We start from the raw sequence: 26,985 nt of genomic DNA, 5'->3' as shown, positions 1-26,985 counted from the left end.
AACGAAGGACTCTTTCCAGCCCTCCTGCTCTCTGATCCACTTCTCAACATCCTTCTGGTCCCAGCGACTTCCAGTTACCGCAACAAACGGAGCCGAGCGAAGAGGGCAGACAAGGCGCCGCCAAAGCCCCCAGGACCGACCGGCCCCCAGCCGCTCGGCAGCACCCCCAGTCCCGGGCGCTAGCCGCCAGGTTACATAACGGGCCCGCGGCGCGCTCTCGCGAGGTTTCCACCGCCCCCTCCTCGCTCCACGTCAGAGGGAAGCGGGCGGAGCGGCCAACATGGCGGAACGCAGGCGACACAAGAAGCGGATCCAGGTAGTAAAGCCGAGCTCTGGGGTAGGGGCTTCAGGGCGCTCGGGAGGGGAAGAAGGGGAGAAAGGCCCCTGGAAGGGCGAACGAAACCGAGGGCGAGGCGGGGTGGGGTTCCGCCGCGAGGCTCCGGCTGCAGGCTGCGTCGTTGTGAGGGGCCTGAGGGGGGGCGGTGTTGGCCGAGGCGGAGATCGAGGCGGAGGTGGTGGGGCAGCGGCGGAAGGCAAGAGGCGCCACGCTCGGAAGCCGCCGCGGATGCGCGGACGCCGGCCTGGGGTTCCTGTGGCCGCTCCGGCCGGCGCCTCCGCTGGGAGGTCAGCCTCCTCCCCAGCGCAGACTCCGACCTCCCCGGGCTCCTCCCTCCCTTCTCGACCCCATCCTCTCGCCTTAGCGATCCCGAAATTAAGGCTATGGTAATTAGGGTAGAAGGAGGCGGAGGACTGACCTAAAGCAGCCGGTTCTTTGTGCGCAAATAGGACCGTAGGAGGGGGAGTAACCTGGGTCTGGTCAGCTGCCCCGGGGGCCCAGGCAGCGATCTGCCTGTCCAGATGTTCAGCTGCGTGTACTCTCCTGTGTCCTCGGTGTTATTAACTTCATAGTCCACTTGGAGCTTTCTGGCTTTCTTTCAGGCTACAAGTGTAAATAAACACAACCGTGTTGGTACTGCAACGAGCTGGTCGCGCCCAGAAACCTTTCCTGTGCCACTGTGTCATCCTTATAACCTACATAACATCCCTCCCTCATTCCACATGCATGTCATATCTATGCATTTCTGCCCTACAGTTTCCCCTGTTGTTCTTGCTCTTTGCCACGAGGGTTAAATATGTGGAACATCTTAAACTCGGGATGTTGATTAGTCCGTTGTCTCCTCAGCTCATGTGCCTAGAAACCTTCATGTCACCATAGATTGATAACATGTTGTAAGTTAATATAATCATCACTAATTGTTACACTTCTCATTGTCTTTCTGTTCCTTACTATTTCACTGCCTAGAATGACTTTGTCTATCTAATGTTTTATTTCTCCATTTAAAAAAACATTCATCAGTTAAGTTGGCTTACACCACAGGTGATTTGTGCTATGCAAGTTAAAATTCTCCTGAAAACTTTGAACTACTACAAAAGAAGATGCCAGTGATCAGTAAATTTGGAATTTTGGAACTGGGCAGAAATAAGCAAGTAGTTAACTAGCAGAGTACAGAAGGGGATAAGAAAGAGACAAATTCCCCCAAAGTCAGACAGGTCCTAAAACCAGGGCTTAAGGTTATTATGGAAGAAGTTTCTAGTTGTACTTTTCCTAGTCTTTCAAAATGTAGTGTTACAAGTGTGAATGTGTAATACTTTTATTAGAATTTATATTAAAGTTACTCGTCAAATTATACTTAATGTACACTTATTTACATGTGCAGTACATTTTATGCCCCTTAATACACAGTGTTTTTACAATTTCAGCTGCTCTTTAATATTGTTGTAAAGATGATCCTGATTGATTTTTTGAATAGCTGCTTTTGTTTCAGTTGTGATCTTATATTGAAGAGAAAGGTAGATTAAGAAGCTGTGTAGTAGTGGTAGTGGCTGGGAGCTAAAATTTGAGCCAGATTGTGCCTGTTTGTACCCTGTTTCACTAATTATTAGCTGTGTAACTTTGGGCAAGTTACTTAACTTTTTACCTCAATTTCCAAATCTGTAAGAAGGGATATTGACCTCAAAAAAAAAAAAAAAGAAAGAAAGAACCTGATAGAGTTGTAAGGTTGTTTCGAAAAATAGGTGAGTCGATGACCTGTTATTAAAGGTTTTAAAAGAGTTCTTGGCACATGACTCCTTTCTCTTCCCCCCTCCCCAAGGATGAAGGGTTTGGGATGATTTGTTTTGGTTTTTGTTAAGCACTCTGATATGCTGAAGAAAGATTAACAGCTATCTATTCAGTAAATAAACCATTAGACTGTGAGTTCTGTAAAGTATAGCCATTTACTTACTATTGCTTATTTGAGGAACAAATAAATATGTGAGGATCCATTGTTAAAAATCAACCTGGCATACTGCTAAATGAAATCAAGTCAATTGTACGTCAATAAAAAAAAAAAAAAAAAGAAAAGAAAAGAAATAACACTTATTTTTCCCATCCTTGAAGTTTTTTATGTAGTTGTGCTAGAATGTTGTAGAGATCTTGGGAGAGCTGCTTGGAGTACTATTATACAGTCTTAACAAATTAATAAAACTATACAATATCCTATAAAATTCCTTGTGTCCCCCCCCCCCCGAGAATCAGAAACTATAATATTGGCATCATTTTAAACAAAAAGATCAAATGTAATGACAAAGTTCAGAGTTTAAGTTACAGAAAAGATTCTATTGTAAGACGTTTGGGCAAAAAGGTCTGTAATATCAACTGAGTTTCCTGTTGTTTGTTCCTTGATGTTTCATGTTTAGAAAAGATTTTTATGTTTAATAGATTCAAGTGACCCTGAATTGTAATTTGTACATTGGGGGAAATGGTTGATACAAACAAGTTTAAGGGTTTAAAAAAATAGCTAATTCGTTTGCTTTTTCTAGTGTAGCGTAATTTCAGATTCTGGTATCCCATCCAAGTTGGAGACAAGAGGACTATTGCGTCACATTTCCTTCTTGGACTCACCTTACAGGTCACTGAAAACCAGAAGTGAGCTACGTGTTCATTGACATTATTTTGGGAAATTTTAATGATTGAGATTCTCAAATGAGAGTGATCTCAATCCAAATTAATGAAACATTTGAAAATAAATAACTTTAAGAAATGCAATTATCTAAAATTTTAAGAACATACAGTAAGTGCTTATAGGTTAACAAAGTGCTGCTCACTAGGAAGGTTGCTTTAGAATCCTGGAATCATGAAATTTTAGAATTGAAAAGAATTTTCAAATAGTAGGGTTTGTGTGGAATCTTTTTGCACAAATGCTGTTCTTATGTAAAGACAGGGTGGTGGGCCCAAAGCGCTATCTCCTCAGTACCCCACTATCATCATGCCCACACCCCATGGTCCTTTAAGCTACTTTTAGGACCTAGATCTAAAAGTATTACTAGGTATAAAACTTACTGATCTAAACCATCACCCTCATTTCACAGGTAAACTGAGGTTCAGTGAGGTTATGTGACTTGACCCAGGGTCACTCATCAGGATGGTAAAACCAGATTTAGACCAAGTCTTCTAATTCTCAGTTGAATGTTCTTTCCACTTCACCATTGATAAAATAAAAATAAATTGTCCTAATGCTTTAATCCTGAAATCTTTATATTAAATTGTATAACATAAAGACATAACATAACTTGTCCCTACTAAAGACAGAATCATCCCATTTAGTATTCTGCTTATGTGTAAAGTATCCAGTTGAGTTTTGGAACATTTAAATAGCTTACTAATTCTTAGAACTTTTATAACCTGCATCTCAGTTAATTTTGTTGGACCCATCTGTCTCCTTGACAATAAAACCCTGATATATCATGGGCCTACATGCTTAATTTCAGAAAAGGGAAGAAAAGAGAAAGTTTGTGACTGTACAGTCTGACTCTCTGGGATTCTTTTGAAGAAAAGAGAAGGAACCCAGGAAGCCAGTCCTAAGTCTGAAAACTGCCCCCAGAGGCTTAATGGAGGGCTTACAATAGGACTGAAGCAGGACGGTGTTACAGCAGGGCACTGCCCTAGTCAAAATACAGAGACTTTTGTCAAGCTTTATTAGTAACATGCTGTGTGACTTCAAGCAAATGATTTATCTAAGGTTCCCTCCAGGTTTCAGATTTTATTCAGCTGACTTGTTTACATTTTCACAAATATTTTATACTGCTTGTATGAAGATATGAATTCGTAATTTGTAAACTAACCTTTTTCTTTTTTGCTCAGTTCACTCAGCAAATCAACTAAGCTTATTTCTATTGACTATAGCAATTTAAAAAAATTCTTCTGAATCAGAAATTCTGTAAAATTGTCCATGGCTTGCTGACTCTTGATCTAATATTTTTTCTCAGAAAGATTGTCTTAAGTACTGGGTAAAATAACATATAATTAGAAATGGTAACACCTATTTCATGATAGTATTTGAGTGTTGATGTATTCTAAAGTAAAAATAGTATTTGTTAAATAATTTAAAAAGAGTGTCCTAACCAAACTTTCAATTTATGTACTTTTTTTTGGGTTGTGAGTTGTGGCAGCCAGCATCTTGGTATTTGGGTGGAAAGATGGTAGTCCAGCCTCAAACCTTATTGGCTCTTCACTTACTCATTCTAAGACACTTGAGCCCATTCATTGACCTATCAAGTTCTCTTCCTTGAGAGTTGAGGAGCTGGTTTCTCTTTATTAGTGTGTGATGCTGTTTACAAAAGGCCTTCACTTTTTGTTAGAAGGTTTCTAGAAAAGTTATGAAAATATTCTGAAGATTTGTTCACATCAAAGGAAACAAAGAGGGGAGGTACTAAAGTCTAATGTATAAACAGGAAGAGAAAGACTGTTTTATCCTCTCTTTAGGCTACAGCAGGGGAGCAGTGAGAGTGAAGACTCCATGGCAGGATCTTCTGTATAACCAGCTTCCTGTGGTCATGTTCTCTTGGTACTGTTCCATGGCAGTCTTTCTTTCTGGCTTCAAAGGCCCAGCAGATGGCAAAAATTCTGTACTTTTTGTTAAAGACAGTCTACAATATGTATAACTTATATGTGGTATAATGAACATTTCATAATATTTCACAAAGGAAAATAGAAACTTTTGAAGGATTTGAACTTCAAGAAGTAACAAGGAAGATATCAATTCTGTTAGACCAGTGTCTTGCAAGAATTCACTACTTTTCTAGTCACAATTTCCAGGGAAGTTACTGATACTTTAAGGAAGTATCAATGGATAAGTAACTCTATGTGTAATTGGGAGAGATTTATCCAAGTCCGTGTTTTCTGGGTCTCTTCTGTTCATTGTTGCTTAGTAGTGCCTTTACTAAGGAGGGGAAAGGAACGAAAATATATTACTTGAGTCTATTTTGCAGTTGTGCAAAAGAGTTTGGTAAACTTGAAGGTAATTGTTAAAATGAGGTTTAAAAATGTTGTGGATTCATGTAGTATCAGATTTCCTATTATATAATACTAGAATGGACTTTTCAGTTTCTTGTGTATCCTGATATCAGATTTTACATGTGATGCCTCTGTCAACAATCAGTAGATTAGTACATTTCTGCATGTGTTTAGTAAAATGGTTTAATTGAGTGTTAGTATGGGTGTAGATTGTCATGCCTAAAGTTTATATGATTGTTTTTTCCCCAGAATCACCTTCCTCCCAAATTTCTGTTATTAAAAAACTATCCTTTCAGTTGATCGAATTAGAAATCTGACGTCTTTTACTTAGCCATTTCATTCATCCTTTATCATTGAGTCCTATCTGTTCTACATTTGAAATGTTTCAAATATCCTCAGTTCCTTCCCATCCCTAATCCAGTATCACATCACATCTTACTTGAATACTAATTTACTGCCTTGGGTGTTTTTTTCCCAATTCATTCTACACACAGGCACCAAAATAATGTGTCTAAGTCATTTTTTCTAATTATGTTCTTCTGTTGAAAAGCTACTAGTGGTCTTTCTGTTACTTACACAGTAAAGTTGAAATTTCTCAAACTGCCTTGAAGACTCGTTAGCCCTGTTCTACTTGTACATACTTAACCTCACAATGCTTCCTAACTTGTCTCTGCTGGAGCCAAATTTTGTACTCATTCTCAGCCACAGTGTTTATGCTGTTCGTTGAGTTTACCCCAAACTTGTTCATTTTTCAAAATCCAGCTGCCTCTTCCAAGAGATCTTTTATAGCTGTTCTCATCCACACTGATAATGCCACTCCTTTGTGTACAAAATATTTTTTCTGTCACTCATTTTGGGAAATAACAATTGTTGTTTTGGATAGTTTTAACAAAGTGTAGGTATCATGCCTTACAAATTTTTGGTATTGACTGTAGTACCCAAAGATTATTATAGGGTAAACACTCAGTAAGTATGTATTTGAATGATTTATGTTTATTCAGACTTCCCTCCCACAATCATTTTTAATCAAACATATTCCAGTAACACATTATCAGTTAATTAGAGAAACCTTTAAATTGACAACAGATGTATCAAATGAGGAAAAAAGTTGAGCATATATGAATGCGATTATAAAATAGAATTGGTTTCTGTAACCAATTAGAGTATCTCATTATTTTCAATTATTTGTAGTATTACTTCTTGGGCTGTACCACAAATATATAGGATATTATTTACTAATAGATGAGGCTCCTAGAAATGCAGTTAAATATTATCATTTAACATATGATACTAACATATATATTAATATATTTTAGTGTGATTTCAAAAATTGAAATATAGGATTTTCACCTTTTAGTGTATCAGAAAGTCTGTTTTGTGGCTAGGCCCCAAATTAAATCATTATGAACCTTGTAGGTGTTAGTGAACTTAGAATGTTAAATTTTGAATTTGCAGTTTTTGAAGATTCTATTTTTCTGTGATACATATTTTTATATATAAAACTAAAGGTTTTCTTTTTGGTTTTTTTTGTTTTTTTGCTGAAGAGCATTCGCCGTGAGCTAACATCCGTTGCCAATCTTCCTCTTTTTTTTTTGCTTGAGGAAGATTAGTCTTGAGCTAACATCTGTGCCAGCCTTCCTCTATTCTGTGTGTGTGTCACTGCCACAGCATGGCTGACGAGTGGTGTTAGGTCCGCGCCTGGTATCTGAACCTGCGAACCCAGGCCACCGAAGCGGAGCACGCCCAAGTTAACCGCTACGCCATGGGGCCGGCCTCCTAAAGGTTTCTTATTCATATGAATATTTGGTTTTTACTGTAGTCTTCATTTGGATTGAATGATTTGGGCTTTTAATTTTTATTGCCACAAATAATAACCCACAAATGAGGTCGTAGCAGAGTATAAGAATCACACACAGTTAATTGGGCTACTGGAAGTAGAGAAGTTGGGAAATGCAAAGGAAGAAATATGAGAAGTAGCTGCCAGGTGACTCAATCACCAAAGCACAGGCTTTTGCTTCATCTAACAAATTACTCCTTTTCAGGATAAAACTAAAGCTGAAACCTTGGTTTGTTAATTGTTCCTTATTTTCATCAAATGTAACTGAATTCAGACATCTGAAATTTGTGGGAAAACTGACATAAAGACAGGTGATTTAGGTAGATTACTTTTTTCTATTTTGTGCTGTTAGAATGTCTTGCCTGAAACATAACTGTCTTTGGCATTAGTTGTTCTCAGCATCCTACATTCTTGGCAGATAATTCTTTACTATTATTTGGCACTTTAAGAAACAGCCCTTCCTGAAATCGTTCCCATTTAGATTATATATTGCTGGAAGTATTGCTTGAGTGGTCTATGTATTGTGCTTAAACATGTAATTGAAGACAGTACTTTTGTTTCAATAGCTTATACAATAAGACAGCTTCTAAAAGCATGTATATAAGATGTATACAAATGTAGACTGCCTTCATTTCTTTCAATATATGGGTGGGGAGAATAAGTACACAGGAGGAATTGTGAAATTAAAGAAGTAGTTGAGAATGTAAGGAAATAAAAGGAAGATGGGGAATGATAAAGAATGAAGAAAGTAATAAAAAAAATTGGAGAAAGGAATGGAAGAAAGAAAACAGGGAAGGATTAAAGCAGCCTTTCCGAAACTCTTTGTCTGTGTACTTCCATTAATCAGTTCTTCAAGTGAGATTGTAATTTATCTGTGTATTGCATTTTTATTTTTGCTTTACCCCTGCTAAGGAAGAAGAGCAGAAAGACACGATGAGAAAGGAGTCCTAGACAGTATCTGGATCTGCAACCACAGAGGAGAGGGAAGGGAATACAGATCTTCAGTATCTCAGATAGTAGTTCTTATGGCTGCCACACCGGGACAGACAGCTATCTTTGGTTAATTTGAGAACTCCCCCTATGGTCTGTTGTCTGTTGTTCAGGGTACATAGCTTTGGCTGTTATTTAACATTTATTTATGGCACCTGTGTCTACTTACCTTGACATTCGGGCACTCATTATTGGCAGCCTCTTAATCTTTTAAATTATTGGTTTGTGGCGTATAAAAAGAGACCAGGCAGGAGTATAGGTGAACGAAGTAGTTACCATACTGGAAAAACAACTCAAAATAAATACGTTTTAGCTAGGGCTAAGAGGCAGACAGGTTTTGGCCCTATCAACTTGTATTTGAAAAACATATAATTTAAAAAAATCTCCTTTCTGTCTTTTGTGTACATTACCTGGTCTGCTCTAGAGAAAGCTTGAAAGAAAGGCGTATACTCCACTTAAAAAGATTTGCAGAACAGATCTGTAAATTCAGTGCATGAATTTCTCAAGTAAATGATTCTAGTAAATTACTCTTCTTACTTTGCAGGAAGTTGGTGAACCATCTAAAGAAGAGAAGGCTGTAGCCAAATATCTTCGATTCAACTGTCCAACGAAGTCCACCAATATGATGGGTCACCGGGTTGATTATTTTATTGGTAGGATTACATCAGTATAATTACATTAGTGTACATATCTTATAAAGATACCTAAATTTGGGATATGTAGACATTTAAAAAGTGCTTTCCAAGTGTGATTGGTGAAGTTGGGTGATGGGCATATGGCAATTGATTATCCTATTCTTTCCTTTTGTGATTGAAAATGTCAATGATAAAAAGATGAAAATGCTTTGTGAAAACATTGTTGGAAATTTTTTAAATAGGATTTGTTTTCAGTGTTAATACTACCTTTTGTTCAGATAGTATATGAACTTAAAGATAATCTTTTTGTAAAACTCGGGGGTAGAATTCAGAGTGAAACAAGTCTGTAGGAAACAACTTAGGAGCTTTGGTTCTTCACATAATCCAAACAACCTCATTATAAGTTATTGTCATCTATGATAGAGCCCTATGGCTTATAAATAGTGGTTGAGTTTACCTGTCTCATCAATTAAGATTGAAGTGCCATTATAGAGAAGAAATTCCTTTATCTTCTCTTTCTTTAGTGTTATGATTAATGGTTTTGATATTCATTACAAGTTTAGAAAAATAAACATGCTGTTCTCTTCAGACCCAATATATTTAGCTTCTTCTAGTGACTGCAGTAGATTGTTCACAGAGCTTATGCCTCAGTAGGTTACAGTAAAGCTTGATGACAGAATTTCTATTATTGTAGGAGAGGAAGATTTTTGTTTTGTTTATCCTGCATTTAATTGTGATTATTTGCTAAGGGTGATATTTATATTTATTTTGAATTTTTTTGTGCAGAACATTTTCCCATTTATCTTGCGTTAGTTAATATTTTTGAATGCTGTTTATTTCACTGCATTACTTTTTTAAAAAAGATGCTTATTGATATGTTTCACGAATTGAGGTTTTGAGGAAGTGTTTATCATGATCATATCAGACTACATTTTCTGTTGTACTTGGTTTTAGTTTCTGATGACAGGAGGTTAAAATTTGCCTTATAAAATATAATTTAGGTAGACATAAATTCTCATGTATACTAAATTTAAAATAATAAATTTCTTCTTTAGCTTCAAAAGCAGTGGATTGCCTTTTGGATTCAAAGTGGGCAAAGGCCAAGAAAGGAGAGGAAGCTTTATTTACAACAAGGGAGTCTGTGGTTGACTACTGCAACAGGTAGTGTTTATTTCTTGGTGAAGGATAACGTAAATAGTGATTTAATACTCCTGAAGCTCCTTACCCATTTTTGTCATTAAACATAGTGATATTAGAACATAGCTCAAACATAGCTTTTACATGCAAGCTGGATTTCTTCATTACCTCTGGAATGCATTTCTTTGGTGTTAGACTGTCGTATTTTTATGATTTTTATTTGTCTTCTATTACATTTGTACATTTGCCAGGCCGACTGAACTGAAAGATCAGCAATAAAAGTCATATATCAGTGACTACAGTGAACAAAAAGGTTCTTTCTTTTCTGGAGCAAACAGTTAGAGAGTCTTTTCCAAAACTTTGGCAAGGATTCCTAAGAGACCTATTGTCCCTGGTGCGGTGTTTTTTTTTTTTTTTAGTGCCTACATGTTGAGCCATTAGCCACGTTCCTTTCCCTATTTTGTTTAGTGATTGCTAATGCATTCCTTGTAAAATCAAGGCACCTGCAACATCTACCTTTTCTTGATTCCAAGATGAAGTATAGACAGTTTAGTAATATCCATGTTGTTCATAATAGGTACGTCTCCTTTGGGAAAAACTTTTAATGGTGAGTGATAATATGAAAATCACTTTCTACTTGGAAAGAAGTATGCTGGTTTTTCTTTCCATTTTTTTCCCTTGGCTTACTACTTAAATAATTAAGCGTATTTATTAAGATGTTAATAAACCAAATTTTGTTTTTGTGACACTAAAGTTTATCAGTGGGAATTTGCCATTTTAAATTGTTTTGTATGTCGTAGGGTGGTACAGATAGCATTTGCTAATATATTCTTTAATGGCATTAAAAGTATCAGCGACATGAAGGGCCAGCCCAGTGGGGTAGTGGATAAGTTCTCGTGCTCCGCTTCAGTGGCCCAGAGTTCACAGGTTCATATCCTGGGCGTGGACCTGTGTACAGCTTATTAAGCTGGGCTTTGTCAGGCGTCCCACGTATAAAGTAGAGGAAGATGGGCACAGTGTTAGCCCAAGGCCAATCTTTCTCAGCAAAAAGAGGAGGATTGGCAACAGCTCAGGGCTAATCTTCCTCACCAAAAAAAAAAAAGTATAAGCCACATGAGACCCCTCTGAAAACCACTCTTTCACAACCTGATTTCTAAAGCTATGAAGTTAAAGAATTATCAAATATTTCTTAAAATTCTTAATTGCCAAAAACTAGAGTCACTAAGGGACATTTCAGAAACAATGAAAATTTCATTGTTGGGGCAGGGATGAGCTAATAGTGGTACAGTAGGTATTTTCCTTTACAGTCATTTGTGTATTTAGAACTCCAAAGTGTAAATTTCCCTGCCTGCCTCAAAATAGATTTATTTTTTATATATGGTTTAAAGATTAAGAGATGCCATAAATGCAAAAACAGAGAAGTTAAGTAACTTAACCAGGGTCACACAGCTAGTAAGTGGCAGAGCCAGAATTCTAAATCCAACAGTCTGGCTCCGTAGTCCATGCTTATAACTGCTATGTTATACTATCTCCTTGAACAAAATGGTGATGCATTTAATGAAGCAAAAATTAAGATGAAGGATTCACCTGTCAATACTATTTGTGTTTGTTTTTTTGTTTTTTTGTGAGGAAGATCAGCCCTGAGCTAACATCCATGCCAATCCTCCTCTTTTTGCTGAGGAAGACCGGCCCTGAGCTAACATCTGTTTGCCAGTCCTCCTTTTTTTCCCCCTTTTTCTCCCCTACTCCGCAGTAGATAGTTGTATGTCATAGTTGCACATCCTTCTAGTTGCTGTATGTGGAATGCGGCCTCAGCTTGGCCGGGCAAGCGGTGCGTTGGTGCGCGCCCGGGATCTGAACCCGGGCCGCCAGTAGCAGAGCGCGCGCACTTAGCCGCTAAGCCACAGGGCCAGCCTCTGTCAATACTATTTGAATATTAAATCTCTGACACCAAACCTCTGAGGGGAGCAGCCAGTATTAATCCACATTTCTTGGCCTCTTAGGAGCCTTGATACCTTGTCATATGAAAAGCTCAAAAGACCTGAGTGCGAGAGAACATCCTAGAGATACACTTACTTTTCGTTGTATATGATAGTCCATTCATGCCAGGTTGTTTGTGTCCTTTCTGCACTAAAGCAGAAGTAGAGAAGCATAACTACCTAAATTCTTCAAAGCCACTTGTAGTACAAGCATAGCAGCCTCATGGTGGCCAGCCCTCACAGGTTCCTGCCTGACCACAGACAAAACCACAGGTGGACACTTGTCTAGTCTTATTTTCTAAAGTAGGCTCGTGGGAGTCTGAGGAAAAGCAAAAGAAAACAGGAAAGTGTAGGGTGATAGACAAAACAACTTTTCTAATATGCTCTATGCCTCTTAATGGCCTATTTCAGGTGTGAACTCTTCAGCCTTTCATCTAGCACCATCCTAACTCTCCATATGACTTTGCGTTTCCAATCGCCTGGTCCAGTAATGTCCTTCTCATTCTCATTCATTCGCCATGCTCACTCTCTTGCAGGTCTTTCTTTGATCATAATCTGCCACTTTCCCCAAATGGTTCTCCCTCTATCCTGCCTTTCTCTCACAATAAATATCCCTCCAGTTTCATCTCTACCATGTAGTATTCCTCAGGTCCTCCAGCCCACATTAATCTTTGTATCTGTTTCTACAGAATTTATAAAGATAATATCATACAGTTTAGCCTTTAACTATTTTAGAATTGTTGCATGTGTGTTATTGTTTTAAATTTCATGCCAGCTAAATCTGAAGGCAATTGTAGGACTGTTGTGTCACTTCACAGCAGTTAACACAATGTGGGCATTTAATAAAATGTCATCGTTGCCACAGGGGTGAAAGTCCTGAACACAAGTCTGGCATTGAGTGTTAAACCTGAAAAAAAAATTAAGAAGTGAGGAAAAATATAAGCAATTTAGTAACTTTTTACAGCTGCTTTTAATCCATTTGTTTATTGAACAAATATTTATCAAATATCTATTATATGCCAGGCCCCAGGAATACAAAGATGACTGTTGACTTGATCCCTACCTCCAAAGCACATATTCTAGTCTGTTAGAGAGATCCTGGCAAAGGGCACAGAACATACTGAGACAGGGAAGTGTGAGTAGTTCTGTGAAAATGTCAGCCTTGTGTAAGTGATTTGTACTGTACGATGTGTTTAAAGCTAAATAAATGGAGGCGCTGATTTTATTACAATAGTAAATGTCATCTCGCTTTTCGAAGCATAGAGTGAGGTGAAGTAGACATTCTCTAAAGACCTATCAAGGAATTAAATCAATGATTCTACTTATTACTGAGTGGAATGATGCTATAATGTAATGATTTGTGAAACCAAATGTGTTTGTGTCTCTGTATATTCCATATACATATTTGATAACTATTAAATGAAATTCAAGATTTTGCTATAGCAATAATAATGACTAACATTGAATACGTTATCTGCCAGGTACCAAGCTGAACAATCTATATGCTTCTCAGTTAGTCCTAGAAACCCCTATGAGATAGATACCCCATTTGAGAAATAAACTAAGATTAAGTCACTTACCCAAAACCACACAGCTAGTTAAATGGTAGAGGTGGTACTAGAACTCATCTACCAGGATGTGAACTTTTCAGCAGCAATTTGATTGCTTAATAGTCTACTTTTCTGTCATGGGGGTGGGGCAGCTGTGCAGGAAAGGTGACAGAAGTGAACATTCCTGCTGGTTCTGTGCCCTTCTGTATCTACTCATCAAGGGAAAGATTTTTTTCTCCTAAAGTTCTGTGGTTTATTTTTTTTAATTATTTATTTCTTTATTAAGAAGATTTTTTTTCAGGCCAGCCCCGGTTGCCTAGTGGTGAAGTTCAGCATGCTCAGCTTTAGCGGCCCAGGTTCGGTTCCTGGGTGTGGACCTCCACCACTTGTCTGTCTATGGCCATGCTGTAGCAGCAGCTCACATATAAAAAGAGTAGGATTGGCAACAGATTGTAGCACGGGGTGAATCTTCCTCAGCAAAAAAAAAAAACACCAATTTTTTTCCACTAAAGTAAGTTTGAGAAAACTTTGAAAATGATACAGAAGAAAATCCAAGTTACACCATATTACCATTTGAGTATACTCAAGTTATCTGTATGTGTACACATGTACTCTTAGTGCATTAAGATCTGTAATATGAACTGTGATGTAAAATGCTGGTTTTCAGTTAACATACAATGAAAGGATGTATTTTTGTTTTCATATTAATGAATGTTCCAGGTAATAAATGTTTCTGATAGAAAATCTGGAAATCATGGAAGCAAACAAAAAAAATTTAGAATATGTTCATTATAAATTTTTGTAAGACATTCTGGAGTAAAAATTAAAAATCCTCCTTCATATTTAAATACCCACCACTACTCTTAAATATTAATTATTTATTTCTTTATTAAGAACAGTTTCTTTCATGCCAGCCCCGGTGACCTAGTGGTTAAGTTCGGTGCGCTCTGCTTTGGTGGCCCACGTTCAGTTCCCAGGCGCGGACCTACACCACTCGTCTGTCAGTGGCCGTGCTGTGGCAGCAGCTCACATACAAAAAGAGTAGGATTGGCGACAGGTGTTAGCTCAGGACTAACTCTCACTTAAATCTCTGTTTCCACTCATAAGTAGTTAATTATATTCTGAGCAAGTAGAAACCTGAATGAGGAGACCTAGAAGTTAGCTTTGTGGAGATGTTCATAGAGTGGACCTAATTGGGCAGAAGAAAGAAGCACAGCTAGGCAGGCAAAACACAGGTGCTACAGAGGGCACAACATAATGACCAGAAATAAGTGGTCATTGGGCAGGAAGTAGGCATCTAGTTAACAAGTGGTGTGATGTGCTGGAGCAGGCACCAGTGGAGGTAGAAAGGTGGATAGTCACCATTAACAGGCACAGATGGTGGCAGTGAGACCTAGCTTCTAGGTTACGTTTTGGTAGTTGTACATTATCAAGGCTGGAATGAAGGAACATGTCAGGAACTGTGAAACTGGAACATAAAATTTGGAAAGATGGCCTTTAGATGACAAAGATAAAGGCAACTGAATTTCTTGAGTAGGATTATAAGATTAGAAAGGAACTACTACAAGGTTGACTTAATTTTAATGAGCTTTTAAACTCATCAGATAAAGAAATGAATAAAATAGTAATCTCTCTCTTAAGTAGTTTACAGTCTGTTGAGGGGGACAAACAGACGTAACATAAATTGTCTATTAAGTTAGAAGATAAATGCTGTGGGTAGGAGAACAGGAAACAGGAGAGAGGATGGGGGACAGGTTTATAATTTTAAACAGAGTAAGCCTAGTTGAGAAGGTAACATTTGAGGGAAGGCTTGAAGGGAGTGAGGGAGTGAACCCAAAGGACATGCTTATTTGGAGGAAGAGCATTCCAGGCAAAAGGAACAGCCAGTATAAAAGCTCTGACGTAGGAATGTAAACAAACAGAAAAACCCTGCTAAGTAGAGGGAAGAACAGTGTATTGAGAGAAGTTAGGGAAACAAGGAATACATAGTGTTGTTTTGCCGAATATATTGTACAGTTTTCAATTTGATACTGTGTTGTTTTTAGAGTCCTGAGTCTCACCTTGGCATATTCAATTATTCATTACTTAACTGAAGATTTTTTAGTGCAGTGGCAGGCTAAATAGTGAAGTACGTGGAGAGAAAAAAATAACATTGAGAAAGACAACTGAAGACATGATTTCATCAGTCAAATCATGAGCACATTTTTCCTCTGTTAACATTTCTTAAATTGTTATATTTAATTTCTTCTTTCTATGTCTGCTCTTGAATTTGAGAGATAACATTAAATAAAGCAGAGCCTTGATTTATTCTTAATGAACCTGGAGAAAAGCTTCATAAGGATAATTTCAAACCTATAATCTCTTATATCAAAATTACATAGTTAAAAAATGAAAATTAGGTTGACACCTTTTATATAATCAAATTGACTGCACAGTTTTGTGATTAGAGGTGGGGCTGACTATTTTTTCATGGGCTTACTAGTTGTAATTTCTCTGGTGGATTGCCAATGTATGTCTTCATTTGCTTCATTATATTTTTGCTTTTTACTCTGTATCTGTGTAATTGGTAGGGAATGTAATGTCATACCTTTTTTTCCAAAGGCTCTTAAAGAAGCAGTTTTTTCACCGGGCACTGAAAGTAATGAAAATGAAGTATGATAAAGACATAAAAAAAGAAAAAGAAAAAGGAAAAGCTGAAAGTGGAAAAGAAGAAGATAAAAAGAGCAAGAAAGAAAATCTAAAGGATGAAAAGACGAAAAAGGAAAAAGAAAAAAAAAAAGACGGCGAAAAGGAAGAATCCAAAAAGGTGATTTCAACTAAAATTAAGTAAAAATCAAAAATCATTATGTGCACATGATCACTACTGACATATGAGCACTTTTGAAATATTATGCAACAGCCACTTAAGATAACCATATTAGAGTTTTTATAAATACCATAGTTGAGAATTTTGATTTCTCTGTCTCAAATAGTGAAAGTTTTTTGACTATATGAATGTCTTACTGCTTTTTGCTTGTTGTGTTTTTTTCTTGTATTCAACTTGGATTTTGATAGGAGGAAACTCCAGGAACTCCCAAAAAGAAGGAAACTAAGAAAAAATTCAAGCTTGAGCCACATGATGATCAAGTTTTTCTGGATGGAAATGAGGTGAGAGTATCTGGCTTATAAGTAGAAATCCAGTTTTCCATAGGAATTTTCAGAATTATCTTTGATGCCTTTTTCACGAAGAAAAGAAGTAATATAGATAAATCTAACTATGTAGATATAAAATCGACTCTTTTTAAAAGTCAGTAATTTCTCTGAATTTAGATTTATAAACAATTTATAAAAGACCAGTCAGAATTAGGTTCAGCTGTCTGTGAGTGATAGGAAACCTGAAATAACAATGGCTTAAAACAGAATAGATACTTGTTTCCCTCTCGTCAATGAAATCTGAGGGTAAGCAGTACAGATATAGCAGCTCCATGGTGGATCCAAGCTCTTCCTCCTGTGTGAGGCAATTAGTAAATGTTACCTCATGGTCCAAAATGACTACCGGCCTTATATCTGCATCCAAAGGAGGAAAGGAGAATGAGGAACAGGCCTCCTCTTTAAGGACACCTTGGAAGTTGGCAGTTTCATTTTTGCTTGGATTCCATTGGCCAGAACCTTGTCACATGGTCATGTCTACCTGTAATAAAGTCTTAGAAATGTGCTTGTTACACTGCGTTGTCATTTGCCCAACCAAAATGCAGGATTTCCATTACTATCAAAGAAAGAAGAGCAGAATGCTTAATGAGGGACACCTACTGGTTTCTGCCTCTTATAGTCAGACACCCTATTTTAGGGGCCTAAAACTTTTACCAGTGCATGATGCATTACTTAAGGAAATCATTTTTATTTCTTTTTTTTTGTGTGTGAGGAAGATCAGCCCTGAGATAACATTTGCCAATCCTCCTCTTTTTTTTTGCTGAGGAGGACTGGCCCTGGGCTAACATCCATGCCCATCTTCCTCCACTTTATATGGGACGCCGCCACAGCATAGCTTGAAAAGCGGTGCCTCAGTGCGCGCCCGGGATCCAAACTGGTGAACCCTGGGCTGCCGCAGCGGAGCGCGCGCACCTAACCGCTTGCGCAACTAGGCCGGCCCCTCATTTTTATTTCTTTTGTAACGGGAGATTTGTGTGGTGGTAGCCTTCCATTGAAGACTTTAATTTAGTCTTTTAACTGATAGCAAAACATTATTTATATACTGGCTATTGAATTGTTGTGAATTTCAAGACATATATCTTCTTGCTATGCCTAATACAAAAGTAGTGTATATAAAGTAGTGGTTCCTAGAGCTATGAGTTTGAAATTTTGGGAAAGCTTTTCAGAAAGCATGTGCTCTAGGCTCATTCCAGACAGACTTGTGTGAGACGCTGTAGGGTGGAATCTAGGGGATGTGTTTGTGTGTGTGTTTTGTATAACATGTCTCAGGGTGATTCTGTTGTGAACCTCTGGTTAAGAACCACTGTAATAGAGGACCACAGGTCTTTCCTAACATGGAGACCAAATACCTTCAATTAAACATCAAGCATTGGCTATATGCCAAGACATTTTTATATAGGTGCTGGGAATAGCATGATAAATAAGATAAAATTCTCTTCTTGGAAGCTCTTATAGTCTAGCAAAGATACGAGCTTTTAAACATGTTACATTATTACTGTGTGGTAAGTGTTATGATGGGAGAACACCAATTAGGAATAGTTAATTTAATCAAGAGAGGATAAGGAGAGTCTGGAGACCTTGAACACTTGAGCTGAGTCTTGAAGGATGACTGGCAGATTACCAGGTGCACTGGGAAGGAGTTATAGGTCTATTAGGTGAAGAAAGCAGCCTGAGCAAAAGTGTGGGTGCTTGCATTCCTGAAAAGACTATATTTTATTCTGTAGAAAGCAGCATGCCTTCAGACTTTTAAAGGTGGGAAATGTCTTTAAAAACTTGTCTTTTTAGAATGCTAACTGGCAGGAGTGATGTCTCTGGATCTGATTTCCAGGGGAAATGTGCAGAGCTAAAAAAGAGGGATGAAACCCCCAGTGTTAGAAATAGAACCAAATCAAAAAGACAGCAACAAAGAGTTCTGGTCAAAACAGAACCAGGAAATGGAAGAGTAGTACTGTTATTTATAGAAACTAAGAGATGAAATTAGGAGTTTTACGGATGATGATTGAGCAGGGTTTTGATTGTTCTGAATGAAGTAAATGTCTGTTGTATAAAGTAAATTAAGCTTTAAAGCAGTGATTCCCAGCTTATGGGCTACAGACCTTCCATGGGAGAGTAGGCAATGAAATTATTGCAGGGAGTCATAGTATCTTTATGTTCACTAATCATGATCTTTAATAATGGTTCTTTGCATCTCTTGACTGGGAGAGAACAGAATGCACTTGAGAGCTGCTGAATCTAGAAGGGCCTGGCTGGAATCTCTCTTAACTGTGCTCTTAACCCAGACTGGTTCTGCTCATGCCAGTGTACATTATTATATTAGGGACGAAAAGGTTGTACAATTGCTGGTTTTTAGGTTGAATAAGTAATGGTTTGCACACATGAACAAATTGTTAAATGCTTGTAAATACATAGAACTTTACTTAACTACATTACAGAATTTATAGTTTTTAAAATTATTTTCTAACTGAATGGATACCAAAAGAAACACTGCTAGTGAAGAAAGGTCTTTGGAATTTGTTTACCTTAGAAAGTAGTTCTTATATGTTAGGAAGTTGGAAGTGACTGTTGTAGAGGATCTAAAATATAGAATTAAGCTTAACTTTCTAATGTGACCTTAGAACTTTAAGCACTGGGGTTTCTTGGTTCTTCTAGGTATTTGTGTGGATCTATGACCCAGTTCACTTTAAAACATTTGTCATGGGATTAATTCTTGGTAAGTACAATCTCTAAAATTTAGAAAGGAAAATAAAAATGAAGAAGCCATAAAGAAAAATATTTAACATAAAATAATTACTTTAAAAAGGTGTACGTTATTTAAAGTCAGAAGATAATATGATAAACTGAGGGAAATATTTGCAGCACATTAAAGCCGAGATCTTTAAGAGATTTATCAGTCTGGTAGAAAAATAGTAAAGGTAGCTCACAGATAAAGAAATGGAGTGATCTGTAATCATAAATGATACTTCATCACACTCATAATAAATACAAATTAAAGCAACAATGATTAAGAGGATTACAAAGTTTGATAGTACTTAATCTTAGTAAAAGTCCAACACTTAGGAAAAACACTCTCCAAGAATTGATGGTATTTTCATTGTTTTAGTGTTTTGGGTTTTTTTGTGTTTTTTTTGTTTTGGTGAGGAAGATTGGCCCTGAGCTAACATCCATGCCCATCCTCCTCTATTTTGTATGTGGGATGACGCTGTAGCGGTGTATATGTTCGCACTCAGGATTCTAATCTGCAAACCCCGGGCCACTGAAGCAGAGTGCGCAAACCCAACCACTACGCCACGGGGCAGGCCCCTCGTTTTAGATTTTATGGAGGGCAGTTTGGCAATATCTTTCAAATTTTAAATATGTATACACTGACCCAGCTATTCTACTTCTAGGAATTTATCCCAATGCTGTTCTTTTTTTTTTTTTTTTTTTTTTTTTTTTTTTTTTTTTTTTTTTAATATTTTATTTATTTTATTTTTTCCCCCCAAAGCCCCAGTGGATAGTTGTGTGTCGTAGCATCCTTCTAGTTGCTGTATGTGGGACTCGGCCTCAGGATGAACGGAGAAGTGGTGCCTCGATGCGCACCCGGGATCCGAACCCGGGCCACCAGCATCGCAGCGCGCGCACTTAACCACCAAGCCACAGGGCCGGCCCGGCCCAATGCTGTTCTTAATAAAGTTGCACAAAGTATCTATTCAAGAGTGTGCTTTGGCATGTCATCTATTCTAATCCAAATCCCTCAGATTATAATTAGGAGGATAATTAGCAAATATCTTTCAAATTTTAAATGCCTGTAGTTTTCAACCAAACAATTGGAGTTCAGGGATTTGTCCTCTGCTGTAATCACGGTTGCACAAATGTATATTACATTGGTATTTGGTGCACTATTGTCTGTAATAGGATAAAACTGGAAATAATTTGAGTCCCTCAATAGGAGAATGGTGAAATAAATTACAGTACGACTACACACTAGAATACCATGCAGCTTTTAAAGAATTAGGTAGGATGTACTTATGGAAAGATATCTAGAATAGATTAAATGAAAAAAAAATTGTAAAAGAGTAAGAATAGTATAAGCTCATTTATGTAGGAAAAAGTAGTCTATATAGCTAGTTTTAATTATATATAGGTAGTCTCTGGGAGTACAAATAAGAAAATAGTGGTTAACCTCTGGGAAGTGGACCAAGAATTAGATGAAGTCTTCACCTTTTGGTTTGTTTTTTGTTTGTTTGTTTTACCATGGGTATCTGTTATTCCTGTAAGTTCAGGGAGGCGGCGTGAGGGAGGAGGAGAGAATGATTTAACAGGTAGAAAAAAATAGATAGCAGTTAAATAAACAAGCTTGATTAATATGATATCATAAGATCTCATTCAAAATAACTGTTAAGAATTGAAACTCAATTAAATCCAACTCAGATAGCTAATAGCTATTGATGACTTTATGTACTAGTCACTTTGCTAAATATTTTACATGCATTGTTTCATTTCATCCTCACAACAATCTTTAAAAAATAAGAACAGGCACATATTAAATATAAGGTAACTTAGCCTCAAAGGGGTTAAATAACTTGCCCAAGGTTACTTAGTTTATAAATCATAGAGCTAGAATTTGAATCCTGATCTCTCTTGCTCTAAAAGCCTAATAACGAGCCTTCTAATTTCTTCTGATTATTCCATGTAGTCTTAGGGAAAAAACAGAGATGTTTGTATACAGTTTCCCTAACTACCAAAAAACCACCTGTATCAGAATCACCTGGTGAGCTTTTTCCAATCTGTAGATGTCAGAGCTCCGCCCCGAATCAGAATCTCCAAAGAGGGATCTTTGGAATCATTTTTTGGTTAGTTTTGTTGTTTGGTTGTTGTTTCTTTAAGCTCCCCTATTCAGTAGACAGGTACCTTATGTTCAAAAAATAAGGTAGGCATTGCTTGAAAACAGCAGCAGTTGATCATTTAAGGAGCTAACAATTTCACATTTTTAGACAGCACTTTTTTCTAATCATATGTAATTCATACTAGAAAAATCCTAACCTAATTTAAGAATTGTATTTAAAATGTTAGGTTGAACTATGTGAAAAGGCTGATAATTGACCATTTTTTACCTATAAAAATGGCAATTTTATATGTTCCAATACGTACATGTTTCAGTTTTTTCCTCTAGGAATATATTCACTGATATTGCCGCCAGGCCATTTAACTTTTAATCTAAAAGTTACCTGTGTAACTGTGTCATTTCTTGTGCCAGTCATTGCAGTGATAGCAGCCACCCTCTTCCCTCTCTGGCCAGCAGAAATGAGAGTGGGGGTTTATTACCTCAGTGTGGGCGCAGGCTGTTTTGTAGCCAGCATTCTTCTCCTTGCTGTTGGTAAGTATTGTTAGTAGTAAAACTGACCTCAGGAAGGTAGATATTGAGCAGTTTGGACTATAATCTGGAGCTTCAAGTAAAGCTTAATAGCAAAATTAATGTAGGCAAATCAAAAAGTATGTGGACCTACTTTTTGGGTCATATCCCAAAACTGACTCAGGCTTGAAGTAGTATATGTACTTGATTAGATTTAGTCTATTTTGAAGAAAAAGGATTTGATATGTCTTAATCTGCACATAGATATGCTTTAAAGTGTAGCTACCACAAGGACTTTAGTATTTTTACAGTGGTTGATTATTTATTAAACATAATACTTTCAGTAAAACATTTTCATATTTTTACTTAAGGCAAATGAAATGTGTATTAAATATTTAAATTCTATGTATGTATTCAATAAATGATTCTAAACAGTTGATTTGCCATATTGGGAAAAATCATTTTGCACCCAGGTACCAGAATAAATTCTAAATGCATTAAGGAATTTTAAAATGTTCTTTAAAAATGAAACAAGAAAGCGTAATTTTTTTACATTTCTGGATGATTAAGGTCTTTCATAGCTAAAAGTAAAACAATATAAAAATAGTGATTAATAAATACATGAAAAATGCTCATTACTAGTAATCAAACAATAAAATTAAGATAATGAGGTATTTTTTGCCTATTTAATTAGGAAGATTTTTGTTTTAATGGAAATACTCAATGCCTGGTAGGATCTGACTGGAAGAAAATGTACCTAAATATAAATAGTGGTGATAGTAATGAATAATTTTAATGTTCTTCTTTAACTTATCTGTATTTTATACAATGAGCATGTTACTTACCATGAAAAAAACCAACAAATATTATTTTACTTAAAATCCTAGTCTTCAAAGATTTTCCCATATAAGGTGAACAAGTCTAATTTAATTTTTCTCTTTGGGAAAGAAATAGGAATTTTTCTCAGCTTATCAAAAGCTGTCTGGTGATTTTTAAACTTGTCTTTATTCCTTGATCCATCTAGAGTTTATGTTGGTATATGTTACTAAGTTCTGATTATTTTCCCCAAATGACAAATCAGCTTTTCCACGAAGACATATAGGAGTATTTCTATATAAAAAGAAAAAAAAATCCACATTATTGGCCTAATATCTGTTGTTAGAGGACATAATTTGACCAAGATTATCTGAACTGGAGGAATGTTATTCTGAGGTTCTATGATATATAATAGATTCTTGTGTTTATAAAGCATTACTCCGGTAGCCCTAAGCAATTTCCCTCTGCACATCCCTTCACCCTGGACATCATGGTGTCCTGAGTTGGTGCCACCATTTATAGACCTGGGAACTCATCTAGTATTTTCATTTAATTCATCATATTTATGGCCTCCTTTTTTCTCTGTGATCTCTCACTCTGTGTGAAGCTTTCTCCACCTACCTTTCATTTTTCCCTTCCTCTAGCTTAGTCACCTTGAGAAAATCCCCTGATGCTTCTGCATATAACACAGTACATTTGTAGGCCAAGAAATAATATCTAAGACTGTGAAGCAAGTAACCAGTGGTGGTGTACTACCTGCATCAAGAATGAGAAGCCATAAACTTTGATTTAACATTAGATATAATCAAATTGGTATCTTTTGGCTCTCAAATTCCTAAAAATTTAGAAGCTTTTTGAAAAATTTTACCAAAGGTTTAACTCCACTGAATAGAATTAACTCACTTGCTTATCTTTTATTTAAACCAGTATTCACAATAATTTATGGTTACTATATTGTTTTGCTCTTTAAAATATTGTTTGTTCAGTAGTGTTTTCTATAATTTTTCATTTTAAATATACTGTGGTTTTAAATATGCATTGTGGATTAAATAGTCTTGTGAATTAAACCAGAAAACAAACCCAGCATTTTGTTTCTGTTAGAAAATGCAATTCCAAATATACTTTCAAATAATTTTGATCTGTAGCCCACTTAAAATTGGATATTTCTTTTATATTGTCCTATGAAGTATTATATATTGGTCAAAATTAAATTTGGTGTGACTTGGAATATGTATGGTTAATATTGCCATTTAAAATAAGACCTTTGGCAATTTTCTAAATGAGTCACTTTTAGTATAGGAATAGTGTGACAGTACATGTCACAGTGGTTTTCTCATGATTCTTCCCCTTTTGCCCCTGGTAATCTAATGTCATAGAGAGAAAAACTCTAAAACATGTTAGAATTCTGCTATACTCAATTTATGTATGTTGAGAATTTAGATTTTATTTGTGCCATTTCTATATTGCTTTTTCCTGGATTTGAGGCAAGATTTCATGTTATGAACTATCTGTCCTAACAGCCCTGTAAAGTCTGACATAGCATAATAATCCTATTTGGAGAAAAAAATGTGCATCCTCCGTAAAAGATGTTCATTATTTCTTTTTATCAGTGGAATTTATTCTTAAATGATAATTTCAAACATATTTGCCTTTTCTGTTTGTACCACAAAAGATAGTAATGTGTACAGAGTCTTTCAGAACATTTATGTTCTTTTGTGAAAATAGAAATTACTGCTTCTTAAAAGTCAAGTCAGCTATAACCATTTCCCTTTATTTCTCCGTACAAAATAATGGAAGAAGCATAAATGAGTTTTCTTTAGGCCTTATATGAAAAGAGTGCTATAATTGTCTGTAAATAAAACAAAACCAAAAACCTGTCATAATTGATTAGTCCATAACATTCACATAATCATTATGACCTTTAAAAAAAAACAAAATCACCCAGCTCTATATAATTGGTAGGTTAAGAGAAAACTACATGGAATCTTGGGGTTTGTGTTTGTGATGACTCATTACTGTAAATTTTAAAATTCTCAAATTGTTCTATTATCTAACCACGATTTTGTCATATATTGCTCTAAGAGAGTAACCTCAAACCCTATTTATTTAAGCAATCCGTCTTTCGTTAGCATTGTATTGTTTCCTAATTTTGGGAGAGGATTGGTCCTTAAATAAGCAGAAATTACATAATTACTTAATTAACGAAATTGTAACTTTTAGGAAATTGTTCTCTTACTGTTCAGAAATGTTTTTACTTAGAAGATTTATCCTTTAGGCAGAGTAGGCACATGCCTTGGACCCAGATATATTTAGGGGCTCATGGAAATGTTTTCATTTTCATTTCTTTTACAATCAGAAGTAATAATATATACACATGTATATAATAATGAACCTATGCAGGATTATATTTGTATTTATACCAATATGGTTGTAAAAAGTATAATTTTTAGTATTGTTTTATGGAGGAGTTGCCTTAGACAAAAGTGCCTGGGGTCTAGGGAAGTCATAATGCAGCCCTACGTTTCCTTTTTTAAAGGCTGCTTAAGATATCCTTCATCCCTTACTCGCATTTATTTCCTTTCTTATGCTGTGGTCTCATGCATACTTAAACATCCAACTCACGTCTATGTTTATTAAACTGTAACATAGAAAAATGCATAAATCATAAGCATATATCCATGGAACAGCACCCAGATGAAGAAAACGTAGAAGTAATTTGAGTGGCATTGTAGCATATTATGCCCTGAAGATCAGAGCAGAATGCTTTGTGCCTAGAATACTGTGGTAGCTGCTAAACTAGTCAGGATTTATTTTGTTCATATTTAAGGTGCATGTAAAGTGCAAGTAATACAACTTTGAGTGTTTTCCCAGTTTTTTATTAACAAATATTCCCTGCTGTCTGAATCAGTGCTTGAATTATTCAATTAGAGAAATTTTTCTCCCACAGCTCGTTGCATTCTGTTTCTCATCATTTGGCTCATAACTGGAGGAAGGCACCACTTTTGGTTCTTGCCAAATCTGACTGCTGACGTGGGCTTCATTGACTCCTTCAGGCCTCTGTACACACATGAATATAAAGGACCAAAAGCAGACTTAAAGAGAGATGAGAAATCTGAAACCAAAAAGCAGCAGAAGTCTGACAGTGAGGAAAAGTCAGACAGTGAGAAAAAGGAAGATGAGGAGGGAAAAGTAGGACCAGGAAATCAAGGCACGGAAGGCTCAGGTGGAGAACGGCATTCAGACACAGACAGTGACAGGAGGGAAGATGACCGATCCCAACACAGTAGTGGCAATGGGAATGATTTTGAAATGATCACAAAAGAGGAACTGGAACAGCAAACAGATGGGGATTGTGAAGAGGAAGAGGAAGAAGAAGAAGAAGACAATGATGGAGAAACAACTCAATCTTCACAGGAAAAATCATAATCTGACTAATTTGGAGACTAAATAAGTGCAAGAGGTTGGATTTTCTATGTTGGCTGATCATCATAATGTACACATGACTTTTGTGGCACTCTTTAAATTCATGTGCTGAAATGTGTTTGACATCCAAGCAGTTATATTCAGTCCTTCATTTCATAGAATACTACTATTGGTATAGTCTAAAGCCATTTATAAGTTTTATCTATTTGATAATTTTACAGTAAGTAGGTCTCATTCATTTTGATAGTTATCAAAGATGTACTTTCCACAATGACATTTAGATTAATGGCATTTTTGATAGTTGTATGGCTTTTTACTGTTAGACTAATCAAAATAACTAAAAGGGATAAAAAAGAAACACCAACATTTCAGATTATGCGTAGTTATGTAGCCATTTCGCAGTTTCTTTAAGATGAAATTCTTAAACTCGTTCTGGATAGTTAAGCTTTTGTTGATTATAAAATTATACCAGGAAATTTTAAGATTCTGAGTTAGCAGGATTCAAAAGCATTTTGTGGAAACAAGCCAACTGGTAATCAGCAACATTTTTAGTTTAGCTACAAATTCTGCTTTTCCAACTTAGGAAATCCATACTGATTTGTACATCTCATTCAGAGAAACACGGTCATCTCCAACAGAGCAAGCAAGCAGACAGCACTGGTTGAAAGGTGATGGCTCTTCTTCCTTCTTCCCATTTCCTTGTCGTAAAGTAAAATGTATTCTGTACATAATTTACAAATAAATGTTTTATTTTAATTGTTA

The 26,985-nt window shown here is 36.5% G+C and overlaps 1 protein-coding gene across 2 annotated transcripts; it reads left to right on the top strand.

Moving 5' to 3' along the window:
- Nucleotides 1–233: 233 nt before the first annotated feature.
- On the top strand, nt 234–26,985 carry SEC62 (SEC62 preprotein translocation factor). 2 transcript variants are annotated; one of them, XM_014783201.2, is made up of 8 exons: nt 236–316; nt 8,707–8,815; nt 9,853–9,958; nt 16,065–16,269; nt 16,518–16,610; nt 19,302–19,362; nt 21,889–22,008; nt 25,748–26,985. In XM_014783201.2, exons 1-8 carry the CDS (start codon nt 281–283, stop codon nt 26,224–26,226), a joined length of 1,209 nt encoding a protein of 402 aa, XP_014638687.1. In that variant the 5' UTR covers nt 236–280; the 3' UTR covers nt 26,227–26,985. The 2 variants fall into 2 exon arrangements, with proteins under 2 accessions (XP_087296175.1, XP_014638687.1); XM_087440049.1 differs by lacking the exon at nt 21,889–22,008 and having other exon boundaries at nt 234–316.

The sequence above is a fragment of the Ceratotherium simum genome, chromosome 15, assembly GCF_057802395.1.
Source record: "Ceratotherium simum simum isolate JZ-2026a chromosome 15, ASM5780239v1, whole genome shotgun sequence".
Classification (NCBI taxonomy): domain Eukaryota; kingdom Metazoa; phylum Chordata; class Mammalia; order Perissodactyla; family Rhinocerotidae; genus Ceratotherium; species Ceratotherium simum.
The sequence above is the reverse complement of the archived record's forward strand: the minus strand, read 5'-3'. Positions and strand labels throughout refer to the sequence as shown.

What these genes read in the sequence shown, in the direction of transcription:
- SEC62 (XM_014783201.2), top strand. Translation starts at nt 281, where the DNA reads ATGGCGGAACGCAGGCGACACAAGAAGCGGATCCAG. An exon ending in CCGGGTTGATTATTTTATTG is followed by an intron (nt 8,816 to 9,852) that starts GTAGGATTACAT and finishes TTTCTTCTTTAG; the next exon opens with CTTCAAAAGCAGTGGATTGC. An exon ending in AAAAGGAAGAATCCAAAAAG is followed by an intron (nt 16,270 to 16,517) that starts GTGATTTCAACT and finishes GGATTTTGATAG; the next exon opens with GAGGAAACTCCAGGAACTCC.